The 12,181-nt window shown below is 28.9% G+C and overlaps 1 protein-coding gene across 5 annotated transcripts in view; it reads left to right on the forward strand.

Moving 5' to 3' along the window:
- Positions 1 to 323: 323 nt before the first annotated feature.
- The window catches only part of LOC106679968 (KICSTOR complex protein SZT2), a 240,391-nt gene continuing 228,533 nt past the window's right edge, over positions 324 to 12,181 (forward strand). For 3 of the 5 annotated variants that reach the window (XM_067050326.1, XM_067050330.1, XM_067050327.1), the window contains exons 1-2: positions 324 to 706; positions 1,104 to 1,238. In XM_067050326.1, coding sequence (XP_066906427.1) covers positions 680 to 706; positions 1,104 to 1,238 — 162 coding nt within the window. In that variant the 5' untranslated portion in view covers positions 324 to 679. Of the gene's footprint in view, positions 707 to 797; positions 888 to 1,103; positions 1,239 to 11,365; positions 11,457 to 12,181 lie in introns of those variants that run through there. The other 2 variants (XM_067050328.1, XM_067050329.1) reach the window with 2 other exon arrangements.

Here is a 12,181-nt window from a genome sequence, read left to right on the forward strand (position 1 = left end):
ATATAGATATAATAATACTACTATTGGCACTGTCCTATAACCTTATATTTATGAAATAATAATAAATTGTATAGTAAGATTACGTTAGCACCACTCAATGTTGTTCAATAGTTGAATATTTGATATTTAGTTAAATCTTGAGTCAAAATCAGACGAAATTGTGGAAATTGTTAATCATTTTTTTCATTATTTGATAAAATCTTTATTTGGCTGAGTATATTTATTTTCAAATGAAACACAACTCAAAGATTATTTAATTTTTTCATTCTTCCTCGACCTCTATGTAAATAGAGATATACACGTGCTTGTTTTGAAACCTTCACTATCACCTTCCACTGTTTTGTTATGAAATGGATTATTATTTTCATACTTTTGATATAAATTTATCTTTTGGTTTCAATTACACTATATGAACTGATACGAAATAACTCTGTGGAACAACTCTCTTCCTTTATTATTTGGAATCATAATTCATTAATATGCTTAAATCTTTATATAACAATCAAGAGTCATTTGTTTCAAATGACTTAAATACTGTTCCCTCATTAAAGTTTTGCTTTTATTAGTGACGGTAGAATGGTTTTTATAGTTTCTGGTTTGTGTGTTAATGTAGTGTTCAAACCCTGTCTCCTTTTTATTGTATGTTTTACAAATATTTTGATGAGTTTGTTTTTTTGTTATGGAGAACTCAGAAGATTTAGAAGAGGTAATGTTTGAATATAATATAGTTAGATTTGATAAACTTTAACCTTTGATTAGAAAATATCTTTGGATCAGTTATCTCCTTTATGCACATATGTGATGTAGTTAATATTAATGATTATGTAACAATTAACTATAATGTGAACAGATATATTTAATTTATTATGAATTATAGTAGGAATTATGTTAGTTATTATTAGAAGATTTAAATCATTTCTAATTTCTTGATTTAAAAATAATTACAAAAATTCATTATTTTTAATTTGGTTGTTGTATACTCAACAAATTAATTTTCCAGTTGTTGAATCAATACTATCTCTTAAAAATTGTATAAATGATTATAAAAATTATGACATTGAAAACATATATATATATATATATATATATTTCTTTTCTTTTAGAATACTGGGGTATTAGTCGCTGGTGTTGTGTACGTTTATATGAATCAAAATTTTCACGTATCCAGAAATGTTAGAGCTCAGTGGTTTTTCAAACATTTACACAAAAAATTGTCATTTCTGCCCAAGGATGATTTAGTAAGTAAATGCTCACTTTCCTAAATCTATTTAAATATTTTTTTGTGGAATTATTTTATGTTTACAAATTGTATCTTCATAAATTGGAATACGATTTCATTGATGGTGAAGTTAAAATGGAGATAAATAACTTTATAAATAAAAATTTAAAAATCCATTTGGAAACAAAGGCTAATCAACAAGTATCTAGTGGCTGATATAAACTCCTCAAAACTTCATGACTGTAGTCAACACTGGGTCTGAGGTGAAGAGGAATTTACTGGATGAAAATTTTTTTTTTTTCAAATTCTAATTTTTTCAATATAATGACCATTTGAGGGGTAGATTGAAGCAATAAGATTGACAGAAATGATAACCATTTGATTTTTATAGAAGATAATTCGTGGGACCACCACAGAGATGAAAAAAGTTGACTCTCCTGGCCAGATTAGAATAGACACCGCTGCAGTCTTAAGGCAGTCGCTTAACTGCCTCTCTAAACTTAGCTGTAATTTTTTATTAGTATGGAAATACCAAGTGTTATTTTGTGGTGATTTTAGAGATAATTAGTCTTGTTGTTTTCATTTAAAAAAAGGAATAAGTTCTCGATTTTTTTTTTAAGTCTACCACCCTTACTTATATAAAAAAGTAAAAGTTCAAATGTATAGGCTTTACAGACCCTATTTTATTATAGAATTTTGGCTAATTGTTGTAAGGCAAGGAAAATGGGGTAAAAGTTTACTTTAGCTCCCCCAATATGGCCGAATCCCTTTTTTTCTAAACGGAGATATATAGATAAATAACGGGGAAAAAATGAATAAAAAAATAATGAAAATGTAGATACCAAAAAGTATGTGTTACTTTCATTTATTTTAAATGTACTATACCATGCCTATTTATTATTAGAATTAAAACAGTTATCTAACTAGGTATAAATATGACTTTAAAAGCTTAAATAGTTAGTGATTGTTTTAAAACTAATATTCATAGATTTATAGCATTTAATATGACTTGTGGTAACACCATAAGTTCCTGTCTGAAGATAATTTGTTTTTTAAATATTTTTCCACAGCGGATGGAAATATCAATAGAAAGCAAAATGAGTTCATTTCATTTCCAGTTGGTGTGTTAGACTCATAATTAAAAAAATAAATCAAAACAAGAGGATAACTTTAATGATTCTTTCCCAATTTATTTATACCAGATAACCCAGTAACACAAACATGTATAAATATTTCCAGTTTTACCTAAATAATACCTTTATTAACTTTTTCATTGTATTAATTACTTTTTGTATAAATTATATTGTAGAAAATAATATTAAGGTGCTTATTGTTGGCTGTAGATTCAATGTGAGGAGAAGATGGTCCAGGGTGCAGTCAGTAATGATAATCTATCATTAATGACCACACTTTCGACCATCTAACAAAAAGTAATATTTATTATACCCCAACTATTGTAATTTTCTCCTATTTTTATGTGTTTGAAATTATATTGATGTATTTTATCCAAATAATTTCTTTATATTTTTGTGTGTTACTGGGTTATCTGGTATAAATAAATTGGGAAAAAATCATTAAAGTTATCCTCTTGTTTTGATTTTTTTTTTACTTATGAGTCTAACACATATCAACTAGAAATGAAATGAACCCATGTATGCTTTCTATCGATATTTCCATCCGTTGTGGAAAAATTTTGAAAAAATAAATTATCTTCAGACAGGAACTTACGGTGTTACCACAAGTCATATTAAATGCTATAAATCTATGGACATCAGTTTTAAAACAATCAGTAACTATTTAAGCTTTTAAGTCATATTTATACCTAGTTATACAATTGTTTTAATTCTAATAATAAATAGGCATGGTATAGTAAATTTAAAATAAATGATTATTTTAATTACACATTATTTTTTCATTATTTTTTTTTATTCATTTTTCCCTGTTATTTATCCATGTCTAAATACAATTTTATCCTTTAAACCCAATACATCTTCCCTTTTTATTTTCTCTCTTTAACAAACATAAACTATAAAATTATGAGAAGATTGTTGATCCTGTATAATATATATGAGGAAAAGATGGTTAGAGGTGCACTAATACGCTATTTGTTTAATCAATATAACAGTCAGGCAGTCCGCTGATTGTTAATTTTGTATTTGACAGGTGCGGGTATAAATAAAAAAATAAAACAAAGTATCTCATGATTTTGTTATAAAACGTTTTTGTTATTGTTATTAATTTACAGCTCAAGAGACCCTTATTATTATATTCAGACTAACCATTAAACAATTTTCTTATTCTTATTAATTTACAGCTCAAGAGAACCTTATTATTCTAGTCAGATTAAATATTAAACGATTTCCTTTTCTTATTAAAAAAATACCATATAAAATAAATGCTTCTGATCTATTTTCAGGTTACAGAGTAAAAGTATTATAATTTAGTTCATCTAACGTATAATAAATATTTGTGAGTTAGAAGAAGTAAGTAAACGTATATATTATAAAATATTTTTAATTCAGAAGGAATAATAGCAACTGCTGCCGAAAATTGTGATGTATTATAAGCTAACCTTTAACTAAGGGGGAAAGGAGTAAGTGTGCAGGGACAGAAATTTTTCCTCTTGAAAGGTGGTTAGTTTCGTAACCTGACTAAGCTGTCCATAGTCGGGTCCGTTCGGGACCGTCAGTACTTTCTCGTCATGAAAAAATGAGTTTTGGCCATATTGGGGTAGCTGAGGTAAACTATTACCGAAAATGGATTTAATTTCAAATGTGTTTTTTAATTGTTTTAATCAGATATTTATAGTATCACCATAATTATTAAATCACATTACAGTTAACATTATATTCTTGAAAAAAAAAAAAAATATGATGGGATATGGGTAAGGTAAATGTTTTTCCTACAACATAGAATTTGAATAAATAAATGATTGATGCAGAGGATACTGGCCTCGACAGTATGGTGGGGCTTGCTACTTTCTGCATACTTCAATTATTTGTTATCCTTCTTCTATTGTAGTTTTAAATTTTTAACAGAACCTAATTTTTTAAAGGACAAAAAAAAAAAAAAAAAGAAGATAAGTATATTCAAATAAATAATAAATTTGAATTAATTTTGATAAAAACAAAAATATTTTAGCTTCACCAAAAACATGACAAACCAAATTTTTAAACAACAAATTTTATAAAGTTTTAATTACAATAACTGTTTAAACAGATGCACATTTATTAAAAAAATTCTGACATCTAACCCTTGTGTTTTTAACCTTTTTATTTGTTTTAACTTTTTTATTCATTTAATTATTTCTTTTAACTACTTTTTGTTTTTCTAAACCTATATATATATTTTTTTTTAATCTGTTTATTTGTTTTTTAACTGATCTACTGGTGTGTCTATTTTGTCTTTGATTTGATTTTATATTGCTATCTAATGAAATTCTTTTAATTTGTTTTACGGATCAAACGTAGTTTGAGGATCACCGGAGAGGGGAGGTATGAAAGAGTGAAGTAAGGAAAATAAAAATATCAAATAAATGGAATAGGATTATCAAATGGAATAAAATTGTTAGACAGGGGAAAAAAATAGTTATAATATATTGTATCTAGTGTATATAACAGGAGTGGCCAACAAGTCAATCGTGAGGCCTTTTTTGGTCGATCGCTCCCATTATCTGGTGTGGAATTCTGATTACCGAGGACTTTGAAGCAATTGTAGAAGACAAAACTTACTAGCAATAGTTTAATGCATGCATTCTGGGAATTCCTAGGATTCTGACAGCCTGACACTGTCTCCGCCCTTCCAGCACAGTATATTTTGACTTCTGTGTTACACTTATCACCAGATGCAACACATGAACGCAACAGTTACAACTCGACTCTTCAAAGAACATAGATAGTTAGTTTGAATATTTGGTATTATCATATTGTAGTTTCTTTTCTTTTTTATTAACAGTATTATTGTTAATCTGTCAATATTATTTATCCTCAGTGACCTTGCTGAATTTCAATTTTTCTTCTGTTTAAATGTAAGTACCTTTTCTTTGTTTTAAATTAAATTGCTTTTCTTATCTATCTATTTACTTGATAAGTGAACATTCCCGGTAACAGATTTCTAAACTGCGATCATTACGCCAAGAGAATAATATGGGACAGTATTACAAATATATTAGGAATAACAATAATTCTATTTACATTAAGAAGTCAGTACTGTAAACTGTAATAAATATATTGTAACTTTAACATACTTCTTGTAAATTTGAATATATATCTATGTTAGATTTTAATATACTTAAATTGCTGTCCCTGATTGTAATATGCAATAGTGTTATTATTTCTTTCAATGTAACGGAGATAATTACCGTAGTTCAGGAGTTTTTGAATTTTCTAGGAAAATTTTGAATTCAATATTTTTCTTTAAATTGTTATATTTCTTTTCATTCTATTATGCCCATGAACATGAGTAGTAAACCCAAAGAAAAATCGAAAACTTATCTCCTCAATGAAGAATAGGAACTCGATTGCTTTTTTACAATGGTGAATAGTAAATGTTTAATATTCGCTGGAATGCACTTTATACTGAAGTACACAATTTATAAACATAGTATCCATTTTATACCCCTTCTATAAAATGTTATCTATAAATTGTATCCCCTTAGACTAAGCCTATGACAACAAGTCTATTGTGGCACACTTTTAAGATAAAAAGTAGATCTCATATACAGAAAAGTTGGCCACTCCTGGAATAGAAGATTATTGATTGTAAAAGTTGAAAAGGAAAAAGAAAAAAAATTGTTCTTATACCATGGTAATATATGTCCAATCATGGATTGATGGTATATGCTTATAGCAAATATATATAAGAGTGAGGTGCCTGTTGGACACCGGCAGTTCCAACACAATCATGTGCCGAGAAGCCTTGCAAAAAAAATGTGTGATGGAGAGAGACACAAAGGATTCAGAAATGCCAATGTAAATTGATCATCCTCGGTGGCCCTTGTGAGGTAAGGGGGAGGTGGAGATAAGGTTGAACCAATGGGGATTTAGTAGGGACAACTTGCTGGTACATATCATAGGTAGTATGCCAAAGGAATACAAAGTGATTGGGGGGTTTGACTTGCTAGGGAAGGTGGGTGCTTGGGTTAATAATATCAAGGGAAAATGGAGGATTAGATTGGGGGTTTAAAATGTACAAAAGTCATCAACAAAGATCCCGGGCAACCGGGAAGACAGTTCATGAGATCATACTAAAAGAAGATAAGGTTACATATGTGAAAGAGAGGAGATACCCGCAGACAATACATCACATCTGGGAAGAGCTCAAAAGTTTAAAACACCAGGGAATAATTATTGGTAGTACATCCCCATACAATAGTTCATTGTGGGCGGTTAAAAAGAAGATTGCTCCAGATAAAACTACTGAAAAGAACAGAGTGGTGATCACAGGAAGCTGAACGAGAATACCATAGACGAAAAGTATCCGATCCCCAGACTTGAAGACATTTTGGACAGGCTGAGCGGGGTGACTGTATTCAGCATATTGGAATTGAAGACTGGATATCATCAAATCTAAATGCACCCTAAGGATCAACAAAAGACAGCATTCACATTTGAGAGAGGACACTCTGAATTTATAAGGATGCCGTTTGGTCTCAAAAATGCTCCCATAACCTTTCAGCACCTGATGGATGAGTTTTTGAGTGGAATTGACGAATCTGTATGTCAGATTTATAGATAGGACGATCTCCTAGTTCTTACTGAACATGTGCAACATTTACAGAGTGTATTCCAGAGAATTAGGAAATTTGGGTTCAAACTATTGGGAGAGAAATCATTGTTGAGGAAGGAACAAATAAATCTTTTGGGACACACAATTTCTGTATAATAGGGATGTGAAAGGAGAAGGTTGATGGGAACTTTGAATTATTACAGAAGATTTGTACCAGAAATGGCGGAATACCTCATCCTACTAACGCGCTGGGAGCGGTGTTGTCTCAGAAGGGTGAAGGAGATCGCTGTGGCTTACAGAGTGACCGACTAATAAGCCGAATTGAAGCAAAGTCTATCGAAAATCTACTCGATAGTAAAGATGCGGAGGCACTAAAAGCAGCAGTCATCAGCAGAGTGAAGAGGAGCATCCTCAATCAGATTCAGACGGACAAAGAGAAAAGAGAGATAGAAATGACCATCTCGCTTGTTACTCAAAGACTGCCTCTTATTGTGTTCCGTACCTCTATATTACATCTTGGATCAGCTGATCTGCTCGATTACCTGACATTGAAATAACAGTTGACTAAGGCTGTAACTTATATATATATATTATTAATATTAAATGGAGAGTACGGGGAGAAAATGGTTGGGGGTGTGGTCAAAATAAAACACAAATAAGTTGATGATGTAACTTATTTAATTGTGCCAACGTTTTGGCTAGAATCTCTAGCCTTCATCAGGGCTAAGAACAGAACAATCAATGAATATAGAAAATAAAAAATAAAATATTAACAGAATGAGATAAAGTAAATACTTTTACTGAATGGAATTAATAATATAAAGTGATGAGAGAAGTGGAAAATAAAATGTATATATAGGTAATTGAATAAGTAGGTAAAATAACATAAGTAAGGAAATCAAATAAAAATGAAGTTATATAATGCAAAGAAATATGAATATATTAGTTATTAATAATTTAAAAATTAAAATTATGGAAAGAAAAATAAAGAGGTGTAGATAGTTGACCATAGAGTAATGATTAGATGGTAGATTAAATAAATAAATATTGTTTTGTTTATTTATGTTAATCTTTGCTGACCACACCACCCGACAAACCTCTCCAATCATGAAAGAAAAAGAAAATTGAGAGAAAGAAAATATATGTAACCATAATAATAGATAAAGAGGCAAAATATAAGTAAAGTTTAACATTACTTTTTATTTTTTACCCACTTGTAACATTTCCTCTTAAAAACACTTAGTCATTCTTGTAACGTATTTTTTAATTCGGAGTTTGGCTGTTCTTGGCGCAGAAACCACTTGGTGGTTAGATTTCGAGCTAACAGGTTCCTTTTATACTCTTTTTTTTTCCTATGATAATTTTACCCCCCCCCCCTTCTTTTCTCAATTTTCCTTACCCACATTATTAGTTATGTTCACCATATATTATTATTGTTGTTTTAATTTATTTTTTTATTTTTAAAATATATATTTTTTTACTATTCATTTCTTTTGTTAAACTTTACTTATATTTTGCCTCTTTATATTTTCTTTCTCTCAATTTTATTTTTCTTCCTATAATTTTAATTTTTAAATTATTAATAACTAGGGATAGGATTTTTATGTTCTCACATATTTTTACCTGACCATGATATCTGCAATTCCTTACTAACTAAAGATGTTTCAAGACATTTTGGCCAAAATAAGCCATTTTTATTTCACATATTTTTTAATATTTGGCCTTTTTTACATATTTTGTTGTAAATCACATATTTTCTGAAATATTTGTTATTTTTAGGTATTTTGTCCTGAATCACATATTCCCTTAAATTATTTGTTCAATTGTAAATACATTTTTCGCAGCAACTACGTAAAATTCAAGAGAACACAAGAAACTTAAAGGTGAAATTTATCATTTATCATAAATAGTGCGTAAAAATTCTATATCATCATCTTTAAACACAAATTAAAATCAGTGGCAATAATAAATTTTCACACAGAATTACATCGAGAATTTCTCAGAAGCAATTAAAAAGAGCAAGGGTCTTATTCCTGTGGCATTTTCCTAGAATTTGTTTGTTTAATCCTCAATCCATTTCTCTGTTTTCCAGCTTCCCATGGTCCCTTCTCATCTTAGTCTTTTTTCACTCTCCAGTTAACATTTAGATCTTTTCGAGTTAAATTGTTTTTGATTTTGTTTTAACATTATTTTAGCATGCCTAAAATTAAGTCAAAGTGAAAGGATTGCGCTTCCAAGTACAAAAGTGAGTTTCCCAATGAAACTTTTACGAGTGTAGGAGTCCTATTTTGTGCGTGTTGTGACAAGGCTTATCCAACACAATTACAAAATTGGAAGAAAAGGACCTTCCACTGACACAAAATTTCTATTTAAAATATTATTCATATAATATATAATAAATACATATTTATGTAACTTTTTTTAAGTTATAAAATTACTAATTAATTAGTAATTTATATTGTTGTATAATACAAAATTTATAAATACATATTTTTTTAAATATTTGACAATTTATTAGCACATAAAAATCCTATCCTTATTAATAACTAATTTCTTTGCATTATATAACTTCATTTCTATTTCATTTCCTTAATTATGTTATTTTACCTACTTATTCAATTACCTATGTATACATTTTATTTTCCACTTCCCTCATCACTTTATTTTATTAATTCCATTCTGTAAAAGTATTCACTTTATGTCATTCTGTTTATATTTTATTTTTTATTTTCTATATTCATTGATTCTGTTCTTAGCCTGATGAAGGCTAGAAATTCTAGCCGAAACGTTGGCACGATTAAATAAGTTACATAAACTTATTTATGTTTTATTTTGGCCGCACCCCAACCATCTCCTCCTCGTATAAGTCATCCACGGTCAACTATCTCTCATAATTATAAATAGAGAGTAGAATTTTATTTAAATTTTATGACATTTTAGACTCTTAATCTCAGGGCAGGTTTCTAGGCAATCAGATCATATATTCAGCTACTAATGACACTGAATTAAATTATTTATTAGCTACCTTTACAAATCTGCTTCAATTCTATTTTGAGCAACACTAACCAATTACTTTATGTCTTCATTCTCAACAAACAAACACTCACTAACTGTAAACAAAACATTTTGTCTTCTTTCCCTAAATGCTATTTCTTAAGTTCAACAAAAGATTCTCTTCACCTCCGCTCTCAGGAGACGTCCTCTCACCAGGCAATCCAAAGCAAAGAGTACCTTTTTCTTCTCGGATGACTCTTTGATGTCTTCTTTCTCTAGATGTCCCTCAGAGGGAGGCAACAAATGTTTATGACCTCTTGCATCCAGGATACGTCCTCCCTATCCCGCCTAACAGCGTCTGCATTTCACCAACCGTGATCTTTCTCTCGATGTTCAATGTAAACATCGATTGTAGCACAACAGTTTTGAGTTTTTTCGATTTCCTCTATGAATAATTTTCTTTAATACTTATTCTTAACTTCTATTTTTTCTTAAATTTAGTGTGACTACAATTAGAATGGGAAGTTAAATAAAGTTTTTAAAATATTTGAATCTCCTCAACATGGCCGCTATTCAACGGACGGCTGCCATCTTGGCTTTGTTTTGAATAATGTATTTATTATTGACAATGAAAATTGGTTAGCTTGCTTTTTGGTTCACAAATGAACAATATTTAACGTTGATACATAAAATAAAAATACAACTAAAATCATTTATATAATAAAAATAACTATTTACTCATAAAAGAGGATATTACAATATATATATAAATCTGTACCGCTACAGCCCATGAAGAATCAGGGTTCCTGTACTGTTAGGAAGAAGTACTGTTACTAGACTAACGGTTGGGCAAGGAGGTGGTTTGTTCAGAATCATGCTCGACTGCTAGATTTTTCCTCACTTATTATTTATTTACATGTTATTTACAATTTGAAAGATTCAATTCTTCAAATCAGGTCAACAAAGGAACAGCCTTCTGTGGATATTATGATCAGCATTTTTTGATAATATACATTGGTTGCCAGAGTTTGTAACACTTATACTTATATCTACAAATTTACTTGAGTTTGTAAAAACTCAAAGATTGCCTGATGTTTGTTTTTTTAAACATAAATTGTAACAAATTTTTAATATAAATGAAAAATATTTTCAATATGATTGTTTAGTTGTCTGTGTTTAGACTAAGGCTGTGTGTTTAAGTCAGTTGAAACATTTTTTTTTCTCTCCAGTTCTTAAGTAGAATGGACATGTTTTTGAGTGGTGGTGAAATGTACACTACAGATGGTGAAGGCCATTTTGAAAAATTATTTGAATGGTTTTGAATTTGAATTAGAGTACTTTCAAAGCTTCTTTATTGTTACAAAAAAATGTATGGCAGTCATGTCCCTGGCAACCTGTAAAATAAACTAGATTATTTTTTATTAGGATTAGTTTGTGGTTTGAAATGAGAAGAATGAGGAATGAAATCAACCCAACAGACGAGGAATTGGGGTGGAATGCTGGAATAAGTATTAATGTACTTTGTTTATTTAATGCATAGCAGTTTCAATCATCCTTAAATTTGAGTTTTATATGTCTAGATTAATTTATTTATTTAAGAAATTATTGTTCCTTTTTAAAAGCAATGTGTTCTCTTTATTTTGAATTATTTTTATAATAATAATTTTTTTCATTAAAAAAACAACAAAGCTATTGCTGTTTACAAATGTATTTACATAAAAACATATTAAGTAAATTTGATGTAAGATCAAAATTGAGTGATACTGGCATGTAGAGAAACTGCCTATTGTTAGCACTCTGATTATATTTTTTAAATATGAAAATTATGAATTTTTATTCATTTAATTGATTGTTGAAATTTCTTAAGAATAATATATTTAAATTTTTCTGTTGTGTTATTTTTCTATATAATAAACAATTTTGTTGTCAGATTTTATTGTTATTTAATTAAAAAACCTGTTAAAAATAGTTAAATATAGATATTCTGAAGATTAATATAATTCGATTTACACAGATTAAATTCAATCAATTCATATTATTCAGTCTATCTATAGAAAATAAATAGAAACAAGGTAAGATCAATATTATATTACTATTAAATATTCTAATATCAAACACGTAAAATTCAAGAGAACACAAGAAACTTAAAGGTGAAATTTATCATTTATCATAAATAGTGCGTAAAAATTCTATATCTTCATCTTTAAACACAAATTAAAAGCAGTGGCAATAATAAATTTT

The sequence above is a fragment of the Halyomorpha halys genome, unplaced genomic scaffold (genome assembly GCF_000696795.3).
Source record: "Halyomorpha halys isolate HHAL.00 unplaced genomic scaffold, Hhal_1.1 Scaffold237.1, whole genome shotgun sequence".
In the NCBI taxonomy this organism is placed as follows: Eukaryota; Metazoa; Arthropoda; class Insecta; order Hemiptera; family Pentatomidae; genus Halyomorpha; species Halyomorpha halys.